The sequence below is a fragment of the Puma concolor genome, chromosome D1 (assembly GCF_028749965.1).
Source record: "Puma concolor isolate L17-30 chromosome D1, mPumCon1.1.hap2, whole genome shotgun sequence".
Taxonomy (NCBI): Eukaryota; Metazoa; Chordata; class Mammalia; order Carnivora; family Felidae; genus Puma; species Puma concolor.
In genome coordinates this window covers 93356796-93375005 of record NC_141676.1, presented here as the reverse complement: position 1 = coordinate 93375005, position 18210 = coordinate 93356796, and the positions used below count along the sequence as shown (strand labels likewise).

Sequence of the window (18210 nt, the reverse complement as noted above, 5' to 3'; positions counted from 1 at the left end):
GGGGCGGGGTGGAGGAGGCATTCACGACAAATAGGGGAGGGGGTGGGACATCTGAGGAGGGGCCGTTCTTGGTGTAAGGAGAAAAAACGAGAGCTTTCCCTGGCTTTTGGACAGTGTGTGTGTGTGTGTGTGTGTGTGTGTGTGTGTGTGTAGGTTCAGGAATGTTGGAGGAACTATTATCAGAGAGGAAGGAGAGAGCAGAGATGGAAATACCAAGTGTGGGCAGACACAGCGGGGACAATACCCTGCAAAGTGGTGTGCTCAGCCCTGCGGTTTACCAAGCAGACATGCATTTTGATAAGGAGACACACAGAGAGACAGAGAGACCCAGGCTGAGAGCCACAGAGAGCAGACAGAGTAAGAAAGAGAGAGAGAAGAAACCAGAAATCTCTGGAACAGAATCAAGAATGACTTTGGGGGGAAAGTTTTGTTCAGGATGGACAGCAAGTAGAAATCCCAGCCCATCCTACCAATGCCTGGGATCCTCGGGCCCTTTTGAACCATAAAGGGTACTTTTCTGGTCACTCCTCCTACCCACCCCAGACCCCAGGACCTGATTAAGCACTTACGAGGTACTCAGGACACTTAGGAATTTGGGGTCCCCTACACTACTGGCGATGCATAATGGATAAATAAAAATTTGAGAATGAGAACATTAATCAGCTTTCCTGCTGCTGTGTAGGGTGAATGCAAATGCCTACACAAGTCGTGGCTGGCAGGTCCTCTGGCCCAGGCCTTGGGCCCTAGACCTCCATAGTCTCTCCCAGAAGGGTCTCTTTTCCATCGCCTTCCCCCCGCCAGCCTCTTACAGATACTTCCTCCTGCTCTCTTCCTTCCACCCACCCTCCAGCAGCCCAAACCACTCCTCTTGCTGAAAGACCTTCACCAGAACAGTGTGAATTCTCAGAAATGTGCCACAGGAGGAGGGGGTTCGCCATATCTGGCTTTTTAAAGAGAAGATGAGGGCTTAAGCAAGTTGAGAGAGAGAGAGAGAGACAGAGAGAGAGACGGAAACAGAGAGACTGGGCTATGCAACAGCTCTCCAGTATTTCAGTCTCTAAGTGTGGATTAGATGTGTTCAAGTAGCTCCCAGGGATTGCATTAGCACCACATGGGGAAATACTTTGGAATATTCTTAATACAATTTGAAATGTCCCACAAGGATCTGGGCTGCCACAGGTGGTAATGAGGTCCCCATCAGTGGCTGTATCCAAGCAGATGCTGGTGATCACCTGTTAGGAGCACTGCAGAGGAGATTTCTATTCTAGATGGAATATTGGAGCTCTAACCCCTCCCGTCATAAGCTAAGGGTCTTGCAGAGACAGGGCAGGGCTCCCCAAAGGTGAGCTGTACAGGGGTCACAGGCACTCATTCCTCGGCAGGGAGATAGTGGTGATCCTTCCCAGTAAGTATTCTGGGGGCTTCCTGTGTGGCTGAGCCCTTCATCTCATGTCTTCATGGCTCCATCGTCCCCATCGTGCAACCAAACGGCCCGCCCTGCACAGCTGTTCTGGCCTGGCCAGAGATGCTCACAGGGCAATCAGCTCTACCCCCAAGAGCATCACCTCCCCTCCTGCCCGCCCTTCCTGCCCTCTGCTGGGCTTTGGGAAGAAGCCCAGGTAAGTTAAGCTGGCTCACCCCAGGGCCAGGAGGAGGGGCTGGGAATGGGTTCCAGTCCAGCCCTCTCCCTGCTGCTGCCCTCAATGTAGCTGGCTCACCGCCCCCAACCCTTCCGGCCCAGCCTCTGGATCCCGCTGTCCTTGATTAGTCCCTGGTCTCCTGCAGGCATCTTGGCTGGAGCTTGTGTTTTTGTTGTCTTGCAGGCTATCAGCAGCAGGATTTCGCTCTCATGAGCTGCTGAAAACATCAGTGATGGGTTTGTTTGTATTTGCCTAATTAGGCAACGAGCTGAGACGCTCTCGCAAGGGCTGGCAGCATCTTTGGAAAACACAGGCCCAGAAGCATAGATTCTGAGCAAGTTCTAGCTCCTTCCATAGTATCATTACTCTCTCTTGCTGCCCTCAGGGGAAGCAAGATGTTGGGGAATCTGGGTTCTCCAGTCAAAGTGCCTGGGCTCAAATGCCAACTCTGTTACTTCCTAGCTCTGTTGTCTTGGGTAAGTTACTTTAACTTCTTTGTGCTTCGTCACCACTATCTCATGGTGAAGATTAACTGGGATAATCCATGTTAAGTGTGTGGCACACAGTAAGTCTATTAATGCTGGTTTATTTATTTATTAAAAAAACTTTTTTAGAGAGAGAGAGAGCATGAGTGGGGGAGAGGGGCAGAGGGAGACAGAGAGAGAGAGAATCTCAAGCAGACTCCGCACCGAGCGTGGGATGACCCTGGGATCATGACCTGAGTCGAAATCAAGAGTCAGATGCTCAACCGACTCAGCCACTCAGGTATCCCCATAAATGCTGGTTTAAAGGAAAACGACAGTGAGACAGGGTAACCAGAAAGGCCCCCATCTTTAAAAGTGAGAACAGACAGGGTGTTAGGGTTTTGGGGGGGTTAGGAGCCAGGATCCCACACATTGAGGTTCGGTATATGTTTGAATCAGTTTCTTTCTAGACTTGTGACTTTGTTTACCTGTCAAATAAAGGGGAGAAATCCTGCTTTTTCTCCCTGTAGATCACTGTAGATTTGTGACATAATGTCTGAGAATTATTTGAGCTTCTTTGATGAAGAATGTTCTATCAATATGAGGGCATATATTTATAAATCATTTCCTTTGAATGTTTTTTCCAGCCTCTGTGACCAGAAAGACAGATCTTCACTTAGGGTGTGAATGCTGGTGGATGGAGCCAGGCCACATAGTCAAAACAGAAGAGGACAGACCTGCGGCAGGTTAAAGTCTAGCCACTGTGGGCCTCAGTTTCCCCACAGGAAAAGCTGTGCAGTATTAAGTGCTCTGCGAATACTTGCTGGATTGAATTTTGATCTGTTAGTCTCACTTTCTTGTCTGGGAAGCAAACGGTATTTATTGAGCGTGTGAGTCTCTGTCATTATTGTCATGATGCTTTTTTGGGGGACAGGTGATCAAACACAGAAAATACTTTCCCAGGAATTTGAATTTATTGGCTCTGCAAGGACAGGGACAGCCTTATTTGTATCAATGGAGTCAAATCAGAGAGGAAGTCGACCCCAGTTCCTTAAAACCCCATTGACGCAATCCTGATCCCAAAAGTCATTCATGGAATGGATTCCAGAAGGTCAATTTTCCATGAGGTGATGAACATCTGTGGTGACCTGGGGCTTCCTCTTGGCCACCTCTCGGCCAAAAGACCCCAGTCCTTGACCGAAGGCTGCAAACCACTGACTAGGAACCCAGAGTACCTCCTTAACTAGCAAAGATGCTGGACCAAGTTCAGAGCCACGTGAAGCATAAGTGATTCTAGTTTGGGAAGGTGATATCATTCCCCCAGATTTCTCTAGGGTAAGGAAGTTCAGAACCCCTTAAATTGACTAGCTCCCATAATGCTTAAATTTTACGGCAGCACAGTATATTTTGGAGATATTGTGTATTTTACCCATGCTCAGCTGGGCTGCAGCACTCCAACCCAGCGATGCTATTGACCACGGCTATAACGTTTCAATATACATTTTTGGCAAGACATAACTCACATCTTAAAATATTAATTTCCCAACCATCATGTTCCCGAGTGCACTTCGATTTTTATTTTCCTGCAGCTGCACGCCACGAGAGAAGCAAAGCTACTTCTCAGTCGAATACGTATGTTTTTCTACACCTCCACCCTCAGCGGTTCCCCAATGGCAGGGACGCCCAGATCTCTTGTTCTGAATTTTATAGGTTATGCTAAACCCAGCAGTCCCATGTTTACTTTCCCCAGGGGAGAATGATAATTGCTGGGGGCTGAGTGACCAGGAGGATGATGCTATTCTTTTTTCTCCCCAGGGAGAGAGGATGGACTGCAAAGACATCTGTATGAGCTTAAGGACTGACATCCACAGTCGTTAACAGATGACAGGGCCTGTGGCATTGAGCAGGGAGGTCAGATGCCAGCCACAGGAGCCTACTAGGACATCTCTGCTCGACACCTGCCTGGGCAGGGGGCTCAACAGGGTTTGTACTTTAAATGCTCCTTCTCTTTTCTTCCCATCACATGCTAACCCCTAAAACCAAGCAGTTTGGTTGTGAGTTTTCAGTTTATTTGGCTCCCTCTGATCGATGGGAGCTAGGAAAAGCCAGGCTGTGATGTAAGTGGGGAATACATTTTGGACCCAGATACGGGGACACTTTACCTTTGGAAATGTGACTTTACAGGAGTCGTGTCTGACTTTAGAATAGACCTTCCGGAGCAAAAGTCTATTAGGTTCAGGACCGACCACCGGAATTGAGGGTTTACTTGTAATTCCTTACCAGGAGTCAGAAGGCCCTTGAAGTCCCATGGATCCCGGGCCCAGGGCTTGCCTAATCTGACTCTGACCAGGGGATATTCCACGAGAGCTGGAGATTTGATCTCCAAGTACCAATGAAGATGGGGTTCTCCCCAGGGGGGTGGGTGGGTCATGCGAGAAGGGGTTCCAGGCCTTCCCAGGGAGCTCTTGGGGGTACTCACTTGAGAGGTCCCTGCCCACACCCAGAGCCAAGCCGTCTTTGATCCACAGAACGAAGCCATCATACTCGGGGATGGCGCACAGCAGTGTCACTGGCTGGCCCGACACCACGGCCTGGTCCTGGGGCTGCTGGCTGAAGGAGTATACTTGGCCTGGGAAGGAGACAAGCACAGGGGTCAGTTAGTGCAGGGAGCAGTGCCTGGACGGCTTCTCCTCAAGTTAAGAAGCAGAGCAGTTGGCCCAGGGGATAAGCAGCTCTCTCTCTCTCGCCAGCATCTGACTTCCTGCCTGCAGCCCAGCGGCACTTCCTGTCTGCCCCCTGCTTAATTCCCTGCTCTCAGCAGCTGGCTCTCGGCTCAGCCCTCCTGCTCATCCATCCTTAACACACATTCACACTGTGAGGCGGCCTCCCCCAGCCCCGAAAGAGGCCGTGCCCGCCGTGCTTGGGACGATCTCTGCCACTTTCCATTTGGCTCCTACCTACCGCCACATGCTTGCGCCACAACAGGGCAGAGGAGGAGAGAGCCTTCCAGCTGCGAGCATCCTTGGGAGGTGCCTCAAGAAGGCAAGGTTGGGGGGGAGTGGTGTGGTTTGCTTAAAAACCCGGGAACCTGGGAAAAATATTACTGTTTAATTCGGGCCTACAGCCAAATTCCACAGGACACGTGGTGGTATAGTGTGGTCCAGAGTGTGCTGGCAGGAGCTGGAAGTCACCTCGACTCACCCTCTTTGTCCCTCTCTTTCCGATGGCACACCCAATTCTGGCCTCACTGTCACCTGGGGGACCATCGCCAGGGTGACCCCCAGCTCTCCCCTAGACACCTCAGAGCAAGAAGGCACTGAGCCATCTCAGCAGGTCAGTTCATGTATTCATTTTATTTATTTTTATTTTTTTTTAATTTTTAAAAAATGTTTTTATTTATTTTTGCGACAGAGAGAGACAGAGCATGAGCAGGGGAGGGGCAGAGAGAGAGGGAGACACAGAATCCGAAGCAGGCTCCGGGCTCTGAGCTGTCAGCACAGAGCCCGATGCGGGGCTCAAACTCACAGACCGTGAGATCGTGACCTGAGCCAAAGTTGGATGCCCAACCAATTGAGCCACCCAGGTGCCCCTATTTTTTTTTTTTTTTTTTTAGTGTTTATTTATTTTGAGAGATAGAGAGCGAGTGGGGGAGGGGCAGAGAGAAGGAGACAGAATCCCAAGCAGGCTTCATGCAGTCGGCACAGAGCCCGATGCGGGGCTCAAACCCACGAACAGTGAGATCATGATGCGAGCCAAAATCAAGAGTTGGACGCTTAACCCACTGAGCCACCCAGGCGCCCCAGTTCATGTTTTATTACACAAACACACCCACAGTGCATGCAATATGCCAGGCGTTGCTGTAAGATTTTCAAATGCTAGCTCTTTACTATTTTCATCTTCATAACAAACTATGAGGTAGCTACTATTTTGATCCCTGTTTTCCGGACGAGGAAATGAGGCCCGAGGAGGTAAAAAATATGAACAGAAGCTGTGCTTGATGACGACTTAGCAAGTACTGAGCGTGTATCCCCTTTAGTTGTTACAGTAACCATCACACCCGGATCTCACCAGCCCCAGTTCGCAGGGGCTTGGAGGTTAACTAAATCATCTGGGAATTGTCTCCCGGCAGGACTAGGGCTGTAGACGAAGACTTTCTGGCTCTGAAGACCGTGTTTTCACCTGCTGAGCTGTGCTGTGCCCAGATCCCTAAGCTGGTCCTGCGGGGAATGCTGAGGAAGCAGGGTGATGTGATCCCTCTTCCCCGGGAGGCCACAGCCGAAAGGACAACAGGACACCGACGTTTCCTGAGCCCCCGACCCACAGTGGCCTCCATTCCGTTACCTGCATAGTTACATTGCAGGGCAGAAATATCCCAATTTTACGGCAAAGTAAACAGGATCAGAGAGGCAAAGTAAGCTGCCCAAGATCACACAGCTAATGAGCGGTGGAGCTGGGGTTCGATGGAGGTCCATGTGGCTTCCAAGCCCGCATTCTTTCCCACGCCCTGCCTGGCAGATACAGATACACGCTGAGGGAAGGTGGACCTGGTGGGCGGGTTGTTGCCACGGCCTCTTCTCCCCGACGTGGGAGAGTCAGGGACAGACACGGAGGTCCTGGATGCTAGGTGTTGCCCATCCTGGGGACACAATACCCCAGGCTTGGACCACAGGTAAGGCCATGCTCTTAGCAGCAGACGGCCCCAGTAAGGGGGTGACTGACATATACAGAACCCAAGGGAAGCTGGGCATGGTGGCCAAGTGGGTGCGGGGGCTCCCCGAGAGGAGCCGCCGAATCCACATCAGAGAACTCATGGCAGGGGGGAAGGTAGCCGCGTTTACAACCTGATGAGATCTTGGCTGGGTCTCTGAGGAGTCTCATTAAAAATCAAATTGGCCCTGAATTGTGGGAGTAACACTTTTTATTCTGATTTGAGCTTTACAAATTAGATTTCATAGGACATTTTAATCAGCTATGTGTGGTGGGTTTATTTATTTCTTTCCTCTCCGTCTCTTCAAGTTCTCTGTTGTAATTAGACCGTTTCTGGCACCAAAGCAAGAGAGAAAGAAGGAGAAAGAGAAGGGAGAAGAGAAAGGAGAAGTGGGGGAGGGGGGCAGGTAGCTGGAGAAAGCGGAAGAGGACTGGGTGAGGGGAGGGAAAGGGGAGGGTTGGAGAGGCCAGAAGAAGGGAGACAGGGAGGGAGGAGGGGGGGAGGAGGGGGGGAGGGGAGGAGAAGGGAGGGCTGGGAGGGCACTCCTTTCTGAGGCTCTTTTTTCCCTGGCTCGATGATGATTCCACAGCTCCTTCTTTTATATCAAAATCTTTCTTGCGAGAAAGACAGTGTCAAGACAGCCGCAATGGCTGCCAGAGATTGTGTTCTCAGAATTAGCAGGTTGTCAGCTGGGGGCGGAGGGGTCAGATCGAGAAGGGCCCCAGACAAATGGTGTGGAGCCTGCAGTGGGAAGTGTCACCTTCTCCCGCCTCCAGTCCCGCTTCCTCTGGGTGTGGGGGAGGACCACAGAGAACGGGGGTACAGGGAGCAACCCGAGGGGGTGCGGGTGGGGTGGGGGTGAGCCCTGGGTGGTGCGGGGAAAGCGGAGGGTGGGAGCAGGGCCGTGCCCCGAGGGAGGAGAGGGGCTGCCATCAGGAGACTGGCCCTGGGGGAGGACGCTGAGTGGTCACAACCCACTTTGGATAGTGTCTCAGAGCCAGGAGTTGGGGCAGCTACAAGATCCCCCAGGATAAGCCCTGAGCCCACAGAGAGCAGCCAGGAGGGGCAGGGAAGAACATACCCCCAGGCTTCAGAGAGCTTTGGGCACCCACGTGGGGTCTGTTTGGATCCCTTCGACTTTTCTATGGAAAGAATGTCTCTGGGACACCTGGGTGGCTCCGTGGGTTAAACATCCGACCTCAGCTCAGGTCAGGATCTCGCGGTCCGTGAGTTCAGGCTCCGCGTCGGGCTCTGTGCTGATGGCTCAGAGCCCGGAGCCTGCTTCGGATTCCGTGTCTCCCTCTCTCTCTGCCCCTCCCTGGCTCATGCTCTGTCTCTCAAAAATAAATAAATGTAAAAATAAAATAAAATAAAATGAAAAGAATGTCTCTGGGTGGGGCAGGGTGGGGAGACAGATACACAGGAGAACGGCCTCAGAAACACCACTCAAACGACATTATTCACCCATTCATTTTTTGGGAGGGAAGGATTGGTGCTCTGACAATTTCCTTTTTCAGTCTAATTTTATTTTCTGTGCATTAAATACAAGCCACTAGGAATATTTTTTCTTTCAAATCAATGAGATGCTTTTTCAGACAGAATCATGAGTGGAGTGTCACTATCTACAGCAGATAAAAGTCACGGTGCTGTGGGTGGAGGGGACATGGAGGGACGGGGCATGCTGTCTTTTCACCCATAGGGCACACCTTGAGGCTTCTCTTTCAGGCTTAAGCGCCTCTAGGAACATAGTGGACAAGCCCCCATTGTCGTCTCTTGCCCAAAAGGTAGTCTTCACCCAGTCCCTCATATCCCGTTTTCTGCTCCCTGTCTTTCCTACTCTGAGGATGTGAACTGCAAACGAGCCTGGGATCTTTTCTAGAACCTCCTGGGTGGTATGGTAAGCAGCCAGGAAGCTCCTTGAGAACATCTGTTGATTCACACATTTATTGAGACCTGGTATCAGGCAGGCATTGCACGGTCTCGTGAGAAGCAGACAGATACGACGTGGTCCTTCCCTCCAGGAGCTAACGTCTGTTCGCCCACCACACCCAGACGGCTCTGATGTGGGCGCAGAGCATGTGCTGCACCGACTCGACACCCCTTGCACCATCCATCCCAGGATTTCTGCCTCAGTTTCTCATTGTGCCCCCCGGCCTTCTTCTGCAGTGAAGCCTGGCAGTCAGGGTAACCTCCTTTTCCTGCTTTGTTTTCAATCTGTCACCATCACCAAGTGTGGCCCAGCCCTCCCCCACAGCACCTCTCAGACACACCCTTTCCTCTCCATTCCTCTGGCTGTAATCCGAAGTCCGGGCCCTCACCACCTCAACCTGGCTTCTTTCAACAGTCTGTGAATGCCTTCAGGTCCTGTCCTGGAGGGTTCTTCCTAAGGCACCGTTTTCCTCATGTGCTCTCCCTTTTCTAAGGGTGGAAACTCTAATGGCTTCCCACTGCCCACAGGCACCTGACAGGCTTCTCCAAAATCTGACTCCCTTCTCTCTCGGTGCTCAATAGTCACCTGTGCTGGCCGTTCACTCATGTTGTCCCATGTCACCGGTGTTCTGCCATTCTGGAATCACCCCTCACCCCTCTCCCAGGGTCTCCCTGACCAGCCCTGCCCGCACCGAAGGCCAAGTTCTTCTCCATGAGCTTTGCCTGTATCTCTAGGCACTGCCTGTCACCGAAGGGGGATCTTCTCTCTTCTCCCCTCTTCCCTACTTCCCCATTTTTCTTCCTTCTTATCTCCCTTAATTTCTTCAAACCTTCATTGAGCACTGACTGTATATCAGACACAGAAAGGAACCGAAGTAAATGAGAAACGGAGGGTAAACTCTTGAGGGTAGGGGCCACGGCTGTCTTTTTCATCTTGTATTCTCAGCACCTGGTCCGGTGTGTAAGCAGCAAATAAACTCAAGCTTGTGACCTTGTGGCCTACCTATGCTAGTTTGGCTCCTGAGATCTGCGGTCATGAAGGAAAACTGTTTTTATGATATAAAGTACTGATTAGGCAGGTATTGTGCTGAGCACACTACACGGAAGGAGGGAAGTGAGAAATCAGGGGGAAGGGACAGCGTCTCAAGGAGTCAGGCTTTACAGGATAAAAATAACTGAATTATTCATGGAAGACCTACTTTTTAACCAATTCTTGCTAGTTAGGTGTTACTATCCACATTTCACAGATGAATGGAGGCTCCTAGTGGGTCCAGATGCAATTCAAGGTCACCCAGTGGGCCTAGGTGTCATTCAAGGTCATGTAGTGGGCCCAGGTGCACTTCAAGGTCACACAATGGGCCCAGGTATAATTCAGACCCCAGTGTCTTTTTTTTAAATAAGAAAACCCTGTTTTCTTGCCACTATCCCATGTTGGTTATTAAATGAAGGGTCTGGAACTTGGATTTTTATTTATAAACTTGTATTCACCCCAATCAACCCCGCAACCATTCCCCTCAGACCCTCTAAAGAGAGGATGAGGATCTTTGGAGCGGAAAGCAATTTCTTCGTTCTCCCCTAAGTTTACATAGCCTCCTGCCAGCTGGTGGTCAACAACACTAAGTCAGGGTTCAGGGTGGAGTCCAGCACTGGCCACTGTGGGGGAATGACAGGAGGTGTAATAATTATTGGTACTTATTATTATGTAAATAGTCATTATCTATATAACTATGTTATTATATAAATACATATAACTAGTTATGTATTACAAATAATATTTTTATTGTTATAGAATTACTAATAGCTAACTTTCTTTTTAAAATTTTTTTAATGTTTATCTTTTTAAATTTTTTTTTTCAACATTTATTTATTTTTGGGACAGAGAGAGACAGAGCATGAACGGGGGAGGGGCAGAGAGAGAGGGAGACACAGAACTGGAAACAGGCTCCAGGCTCTGAGCCATCAGCCCAGAGCCCGACGCGGGGCTCGAACTCACGGAGCGCGAGATCGTGACCTGGCTGAAGTCGGACGCTTAACCGACTGTGCCACCCAGGCGCCCCAATGTTTATCTTTTTAAAATGTTTATTTATTTTGAGAGAGAGAGAGACAGAGTGCGAGTGGGGGAGGGGCAGAGAGAGAGGGAGACACAGAATCCGAAGCAGGCTCCAGGCTCCGAGCTGTCAGCACAGAGACCCTGGGAAGTCACAGAACCCACCGGAGACTGCACTCTCTCTTGCCCTTGACCAGGACTGAAAAGTCTAAGGGAAACTCGAAGGGAGGGCCTGATGGAAACACACTTGGTGGGTCAGACGGAGTGAGATGTGGTCCCAGTGGTGGCTGCGGGCACACTTTCCTGTCGGCTGTCCCAGGAACGGAGAGGCCCTGCAGAGCCCCCGAGGTGACTGTGGGCAGCCTGCACGCTCCCTGCATGCCCAGGCTGCTGCGGACTTTTCAGGCCAAGAGGGCACCTTCCCAACACTCCAGCTGGGCCTTTAGGACACTGAACTTGGGAGGGACGTGCTTCTCCCTACTGGGCTCAAGAGGAGAAGTGCCAGCCTCAAGGTCCTGCAGTGGCTCAGTGGGGATTAGAGCCTGGCTCTGAAGGTTCCCAGCACGGAGACCTCCCTCCACCTGCTCAGCAGGTGGGAAGCAAGAGTCTGGAGGCCAGACTGCAGGAAGCAGGAGCGGTAGCTGGCTGGGAAGGTTTCAGAGGAGGGCGGGCTCTGACGCCCCATCCTGATGAGCCATGTGTGCCCCCCATGTGGCAGGTTCTGAGTCAGGACGGCTGCAGCGAGGCAGGCGCTGGTGACTGGCAGGCGGGAGGAGGTGTGGGGGTGACACAGCGGCGGCAGGTGGCAGGAGGGCTTTCAGCTCTTCCGTGCTGAAAAGGACAGGTGCAGGTGCAGCCGGCCCGGGGAGGTGGCATCAGAAAGCCCCTGGAGGGCTCTGGTCCTGGGGCAGAGCGCCCCCGCCCCCACCACAGCACAGCTCAGAGACCTCCCCTCCTGCCTCCCTGCCTGCCCCGTCCTCCCGCCAGCTGTTTCCTTCTGCTCTCTGCTCAGGAGCCTCACAGGTCAGCTTCTCCCTCCTCACGATTTGCCCGCACTGCTTTCTTCAAAGCCCCCCACCACCACCCAGATTCCCATCTCTCCTCCCACCTTCATCTCCATCAGCCCACGAGGCTCCCTGAAGGGGCCACCCCCTCCCAGCCCTGACCACACGGCCCCTCACCTTAGACTCTTTTGGGGGACTTGCGGCACACATTAGCACGGAATGAACCATCACCATCTGGCTCTGGGAGGTCCCCAGTGTCTTCCAGTAAAATATTTAAAGTGCCGAAGACCCCATGATTCTCTATGAGCTCATACACCTCTGGCCCTTGACCTGAAATCACCTCTCAATTCCTAATTATTTCTTGGGGAGGGAAGAGGCGTTTTGAATGGAAGACTGAGGCTGTGAGGGCCAAATTACTCAGAGTGAGAGTTTTTTATAGCAGTGCCTCTGGGGGCCTGGGTGCTGTGGTGTGTGCAGGCACACGTGTGTGCACGCACGTGTGTGTGTGTGTGTGTGTGTGTGTGTAACAAGTAGGAGGAGGGCCCAGTGGACCCATGTACATGGTGGTCAGGGTCCTTAATGTCAGGTTCAGGTCACCCACCCTTGCCACCCATAACTGTCAACCCCAGATCCTTGGGGGATAACTTCTGGTACTCTAAGTGTCCTGTGTTTGGTGAATACCTCTATGGGCGTATGTGTTAGTGCCTCTCCCCTAGTCACTGATCTGGTATTCGGCGGTTCCACGGCAGTGGTGAGAGGGAATACGCACAGGGTCAGCGTGGGCTGGTGCAAACAACATGAGGTTTGGGGTTAGTGTAACCAAAGAGAGAAAGCCTCAGTGCACACTGCACTGGAGCCTGATATGGGAAGCAGGGTTGCTGATGTCCCCATGTCCCTGACATCCCTTTTTTTTCAGTCTGTGCTCAGCGGTCAGACCAGAGGCAGTCCAGAGATGGCATGAGGGGCTCACTCTCCCCGTCTCCTCTCTTGGACTGGGGACTTTGGTCAAGACTTTGCTCCAGCAGCAGACGGAAGGGAGGTGACTACTGTCCTTAGGGTCAATCCCAGCTTGACCTGGGCAGGAGCTAGGCCACCTGGAACGATTGCCCGGCTTCTAAGGAGCCCAGTACTCTGCAAACATGTGCACACAGCCACCCTCATCCTGCTCCTTCAGAGTGGGAGAAAACTGGCAAAGGAGCAGGGTTCTGAGAGGCTGAGTGGTGCCCTGGAGATGCCCAGTGGCCCAGGAACAGGTGGAGTAAGGTCTCCAGTGCCCTGGGGAAGCAGCCACCACCACCCCTGTGCCTGAGCGTGGGGCAGCCCAGTGAAATCCTGCCTGCTTCAAATCTCAGGACATTCTGCAAAAACTTACTGCGAGTGGGTGGATGGCCACATTTGCCACAAGTCACGAGGCTGCAAGGCAGAAAGTGCTCAGTCTCCTCGCGAGGTCACATAAAGTTCTTTGGGGTTGAGAAAGGCCCACTGCAAGCACGAGGGCTGGAGGGAGGAAACCTAGAGGCTTCCTGGAGGAGGAATCATGATAATAGGGAATGCAGTGGAGGACAGGTGTCATTCTGGGTTAGGAGAAACGTGCAAGGAAAAGCATGAGTGATGAGTAACTTCAGGGACCTGCTTTGAGTACCTGCCAGGGCCTGGGTCTCGGATAGTGGAAAGGACACAGGGACAGGCAAGCCAGGGAAGGAACTCTGGCCCCGTCACTAGCATTATGATCTGGGCCCCATTCCTCACCCACTCCCAGCCTCAGTTTTCTCATCTGGAAAATGGAAGTGACATGCCTACTTTGCAAAGCTGCCATGAGGAGAGGACTCATGTGTAAATGATCCTGGCACACTCAGGTGTTTCATAAAGGGTTGTTCTTCTTTGCCTCACCATCCACGAGCCCAGGACTGTCAAAAGGGGAGCCACACAGCACCTGGAGTGAAGGATCCCAGAGCTGGGAAGGGAGGCTCTGCAAATCTGAAGTTGGACTGATTAGAATCTGCTTCTTCCCATGAGTCATGCAGGTGAGAGAGAGCATTTGGGGCCTCCTGTAGCTCTGTCATTGCCATGGTCCCAGCCAACGTCAGTCTCATGGAGCTGCCTGGTCAGCCATGCAGAAAAGGCTCAAATGTTGCCGTCTGCTCTGCTATTAGTGACCAATTGGGGAAGGCTTTAAGCATACTTGTACTGGGGATATTTATTGCCAGCTTTCTCCTAGCCTGGAGGATGCAAATTGCTTCATAGGAGATGAAAGGAAACCGCCCCCATCCCCAGAAGCCAGCAGAAATCTTCTTCCCTGAAGAGGAGGAAGGAGCCAGCTCAGAGGCCCCTAGCTGGTAACGAAATAATGCCAGGCAGAGTGGGAAGGGGCCAGGACAAGATAGATCACATCTGGAAGCCCAAGTCTTGGACTTCTGCTCAGCACAGGACCAGCTCCTGATGCAGGAGAATGAATTCTGGGAAGTTTCCAGAATGCCTTGTCATGTCCTACTCCGGGGAGAGGACTGGGGGTGATGGGGTTATGTCTGAGCCCACTGACTAATTAAGCTGGTTGTTAGGGAGAGTGGAATGGTACCTTTGATGGTGCCGGCCACAGGCAGGGGCAGGTCCCCGTGTCTCCAAGGCCTCTGGCTGGGTGCAGGGATGCAGAGTGGGGACTGATGTATTTTCTGTGACAAGGAGCTTAGAGCCCGGGGGAGACAAACAGGTGCACAAGGGACCGGAATAACCGACGCTACACAGTCAGTGCCGAAAGTGAGGTGTAAAGTCCCGAGGAAGGAACGTTGTTCCTTCTGAGGGAAGGAGGGAACGAGTCACAGAAGGCTTGGCTTCTGAAGTGGCCTCGAAGGGTGAACGAGATGAGGGCAAGAAGGAAATGTTTCCTGGGATCAGAAACAGCATGAATAGAGCATGGAGGTCAGAACGGGCTCAGGGATGGGACGCCTGGGTGGCTCAGTCAGTTAAGCCTCTGACTCTTGGTTTTGGCTCAGGTCATGATCTCTCGGTTCATGAGTTCAAGCCCCGTGTTGGGCTCTGCACTAAGAGCGTGGAGCCTGCTTGGGATTCTCTCTCTTTCTCTCTCCCTCTGCTCCCCTCCCACTCATGCTCACGCTCTCTCTCTCAAAAGAAAGAGAGAAAGAAAGAAAGAAGAAAGAAAGAAAGAAAGAAAGAAAGAAAGAAAGAAAGAAAGAAAGAAAAAGTGCTCAGAGAATAAGAGCTGAGGCTGCATGGTTTTGTCTTGATCTCTGGCTCCGCCATTGCAGAGTGTCCCTGGGCACGTTCCTCAGGCCCTCTGAACCCGAGTTTCCCCATCGGGATAGTAACCAGTGCTTGCTGGGTTGTTTGTGAGAATTAAACAGGACGATATGTGTGAAGAGCCCAGAGCCCTGCACGCCTTCCACAACAGAGCCGCTTCCATCACTACGAACCTGTAGGATGGGTGCATGGCAGGTGGGCATGTCAGGTGTTCAGCAGGACGCATGTCTAGGGAATCATGGTAGGTCTGACTGTGTAGGCCCTCCAATGCATGCTAAGAAGTTGGCACTTGATGCGAAATCATCAAAGGGTTCTGACCCACATGCTCAGATCTGAGTTTTAGGAAGATCACAGCGGTGACAGTGAGTAGGGTGGATGAAGGAGGATAATCTGAAGATGGGAAGCCTGATCAGAAAGATTTTGCTGTCAACAGAGCTCAGGCTAAAGCTGCGTCCGTGGAAAGAAGCAAGTGGATTTAGGAGTCACTTGGATGACAGCGGATGAGAGACGTGGGGGCATAAAGGCGCCCCTCTCCCTGGCCTGTAGGACAGGTGGGAAGGGGGAACAGATGACTTACTTGTGGAACCATTTCTGTATCAGGAGGGGAAGCATGTTGGGGGGCAGTGAGTTCAGCTGTAAATATGTTGATGGAGAAGGGCCCCGAATCATCAGGAGAAGGTGTCCTGGGTATAATTGGGTCCGTGGGTCCGGGGGAAGCTGGTGTGAATAACTCACGCTTACTGAGCATTTACCTGGCTCAGGCAGTAGAGACGCGGTTCTACAATGGGTCCTCACCTTTTGGTGTTGACCTGGGAGTTCATCTCCAGATACGGAGAGTTATGAATGTTGACGTGGCTGTCTAAGAGGGACATGGTTACTCCAGGCTGGGTGTCTTGGACACAGCTGGCTTGGGTGGTACAGTTAACTCCTATCAGCTTTGCATAGGCTTAGAGCCCTGTCGGGATGGCAAGAGGTCACCCAACCCTATCCTCCCTTGGATTGGGACTGGAAATACAAACAGGGAAGCCGGAAGAACAAGGCAGGGGTGGAAGGGGCGGGGGGGACATCTCTCCATTGTGTCTTCTAGACCTCTCTGCTGGGAGAGGGACTTGAAAACACTTTCACCCTCAACATTATCATTTGCAGCCACTAGTAGCTTGATTTGGACACATGGGTGAGGAGAAGCTTGCCAATATCACACACGTTCCAGAAACTGCCTGGATTTTTATTTGGGCTTGCACAGGACAGCCAGACCGCTCTTCCCAGGGCTGGATGTGGGGCAGAAATTTGGAGGCCACGCTTTCCTGCCCTCGCTCCTTGTCTGAGCTGGGGCAGCCCGGTTTGCCTGCGATTCTCCCGGTCTCACACACCTCTCGTCGGGATGCACAATCCGCCAAGGTTGTCCTGGACAGCATGGGTCTTTAATGAAGAGCAATGGGGCTGGCCGAGGCAGGGTGACTCCAAAGTCACTATAAATCCTTCGCCTACTGATTATCAGCCCGTGGCCCGGGCCAGAGCCTGCACTGTCCTCATTAGTGGCAGGGAGAGATAATCCTCAATCCATTCAGCCAAGTTCTGGATGCCAAGAAGACGCTGATAAGTGCTGCTGGAAATACTGGTGCATCGGTACCTGTGAAGGAGCCCATCCATCCCTGCCTGCGGTCAGCCCAGAGTCTGACCGAGATGGGAAGGGCAGAGTTGTGTGGGCTTTGGTGGTGACGGTGGGGGGAGGGTATACAGTATAGAGGGGAGACGCTCCAGGCAGCCCATGAAAGCTGGAGGCCTGGATGCTGTCTCAGGCTTGCTGCAGGCTGACCATGGGGCCCAGGCTAAGCCCCTTTCCTTCTCTGAGCCTCAGGCACTTATATGTTCAGGAGTATGTGCTCTCTACACCATTGTTAGGGGAGGGGAGGAGCAGCATGAGAGAAAGGAGGTGATGCTGAAGAGCAGGACAGAGCTAGGTCGTTAGCTTGAAAGCAAGTGTAGGCCTTGGGCCTTGGGCAGACTGAGCTCGTATGGTTACCCTCTTAGGGCATATCAGTGTGGGAACCACTGGGAGGCAGGGCTGTGGACTGACTGACCCCAAGGTGTCCAGCATCTCTGTTCCCTTTTATTTTTTAATTTTTTCAAAAAATTTAAAAAATATTTATTTTTGAGAGACAGACAGAGACACAGAGTGTGAGTAGGGAGGAGCAGAGAGAGACACACACACACATACACACACACAGAATCCAAAGCAGGCTCCGAGCTGTCAGCACAGAACCCGACGTGGGGCTCGAACTCACCCACTGCGAGATCATGACCTGAGCTGAAGTCGGGCGCTCAACCGACTGAGCCACCCAGGCGCCCTATGTTTTTAAAATATTTTTAAAGTTTATTTATTATTGAGAGACAGAGAGTGAGCAGGGGAGGGGCAGAGAGCGAGGGAGAGAGTCTCAAGCAAGCTCTGTGCTTTGAGTGCAGAGGCCGATGTGGGGTTCGAACTCACGAACCGTGAGGTCATGACCTGAGCTGAAATTAAGAGTCTACACTTAACCAACTGAGCCACCCAGGCACCCCTCTCTGTTCCCTTTTAGAAGAGATACTGTAAAGACACAGGAAGCTGTCCTCTTGGTGAGCACCCAGGCTCAGAAGGTACCATCGGGTGCTGCCTGTGTTGCTTCTTAGCTGTGTGCCCGTGGGCCTGATACTTCCCTTCTCTAAGACTCCCCACGTGTAAAACGTAGGATTTAGACTCAGTGTATTAGGTCCCTCCCTTTCAGCCGGAAGGAAGGCTCTTTGTTCTGGTTTATCCAAAGTCTTATTTTTGAGTGGGGAGGACCCACGGCTGAAGAAGAATAAAACCGAGGCACGTGGAAGTAAAAGCAAATCTCCCAAGGACACTTGGTCTGTTTGAGGAAGATCCGTGTCCTTAAACCTCATTTCCCGCCCCCCCCCCCCCTTTTTTTTAACAAACATCTTAAAACAACCATTTTATCCTGGTATAGACCTTGCCAGTGGGAAATTGTTCTAAAAGTCTCCTATGCCTAAGAATCACCTGGGGAATTTGCTGAAAATGCAGTTTCCTGGGTTCCAAGCCAGAAATGCAGGGAGAGCAGATCTGAGCTAGGCCAAGGAGTCTGCATTCCACCCCCCCCCCCCTTCCTGGGTAATCCTGCCGCAG

The 18210-nt window shown here is 52.0% G+C and overlaps 1 protein-coding gene and 1 long non-coding RNA gene across 7 annotated transcripts in view; one reads left to right on the top strand and one right to left on the bottom strand.

Annotated features, from left to right (window-relative positions):
* KIRREL3 (kirre like nephrin family adhesion molecule 3) overlaps positions 1-18210 on the bottom strand; it is a 554399-nt gene that overhangs the window by 90128 nt on the left and 446061 nt on the right. For all 5 annotated transcript variants that reach the window (XM_086678697.1, XM_086678698.1, XM_086678699.1 and 2 more), the window contains exon 4: positions 4584-4733. In XM_086678697.1, coding sequence (XP_086534823.1) covers positions 4584-4733 — 150 coding nt within the window. The remainder of the gene's footprint in view (positions 1-4583; positions 4734-18210) is intronic.
* On the top strand, positions 792-7069 carry LOC147576873 (uncharacterized). Of its 2 annotated transcripts, XR_015241227.1 has the most exons (3): positions 792-2116; positions 3920-5437; positions 6141-7069. It is a non-coding gene; the product is annotated as an uncharacterized LOC147576873 (long non-coding RNA). The 2 variants fall into 2 exon arrangements; XR_015241226.1 differs by having other exon boundaries at positions 792-5437.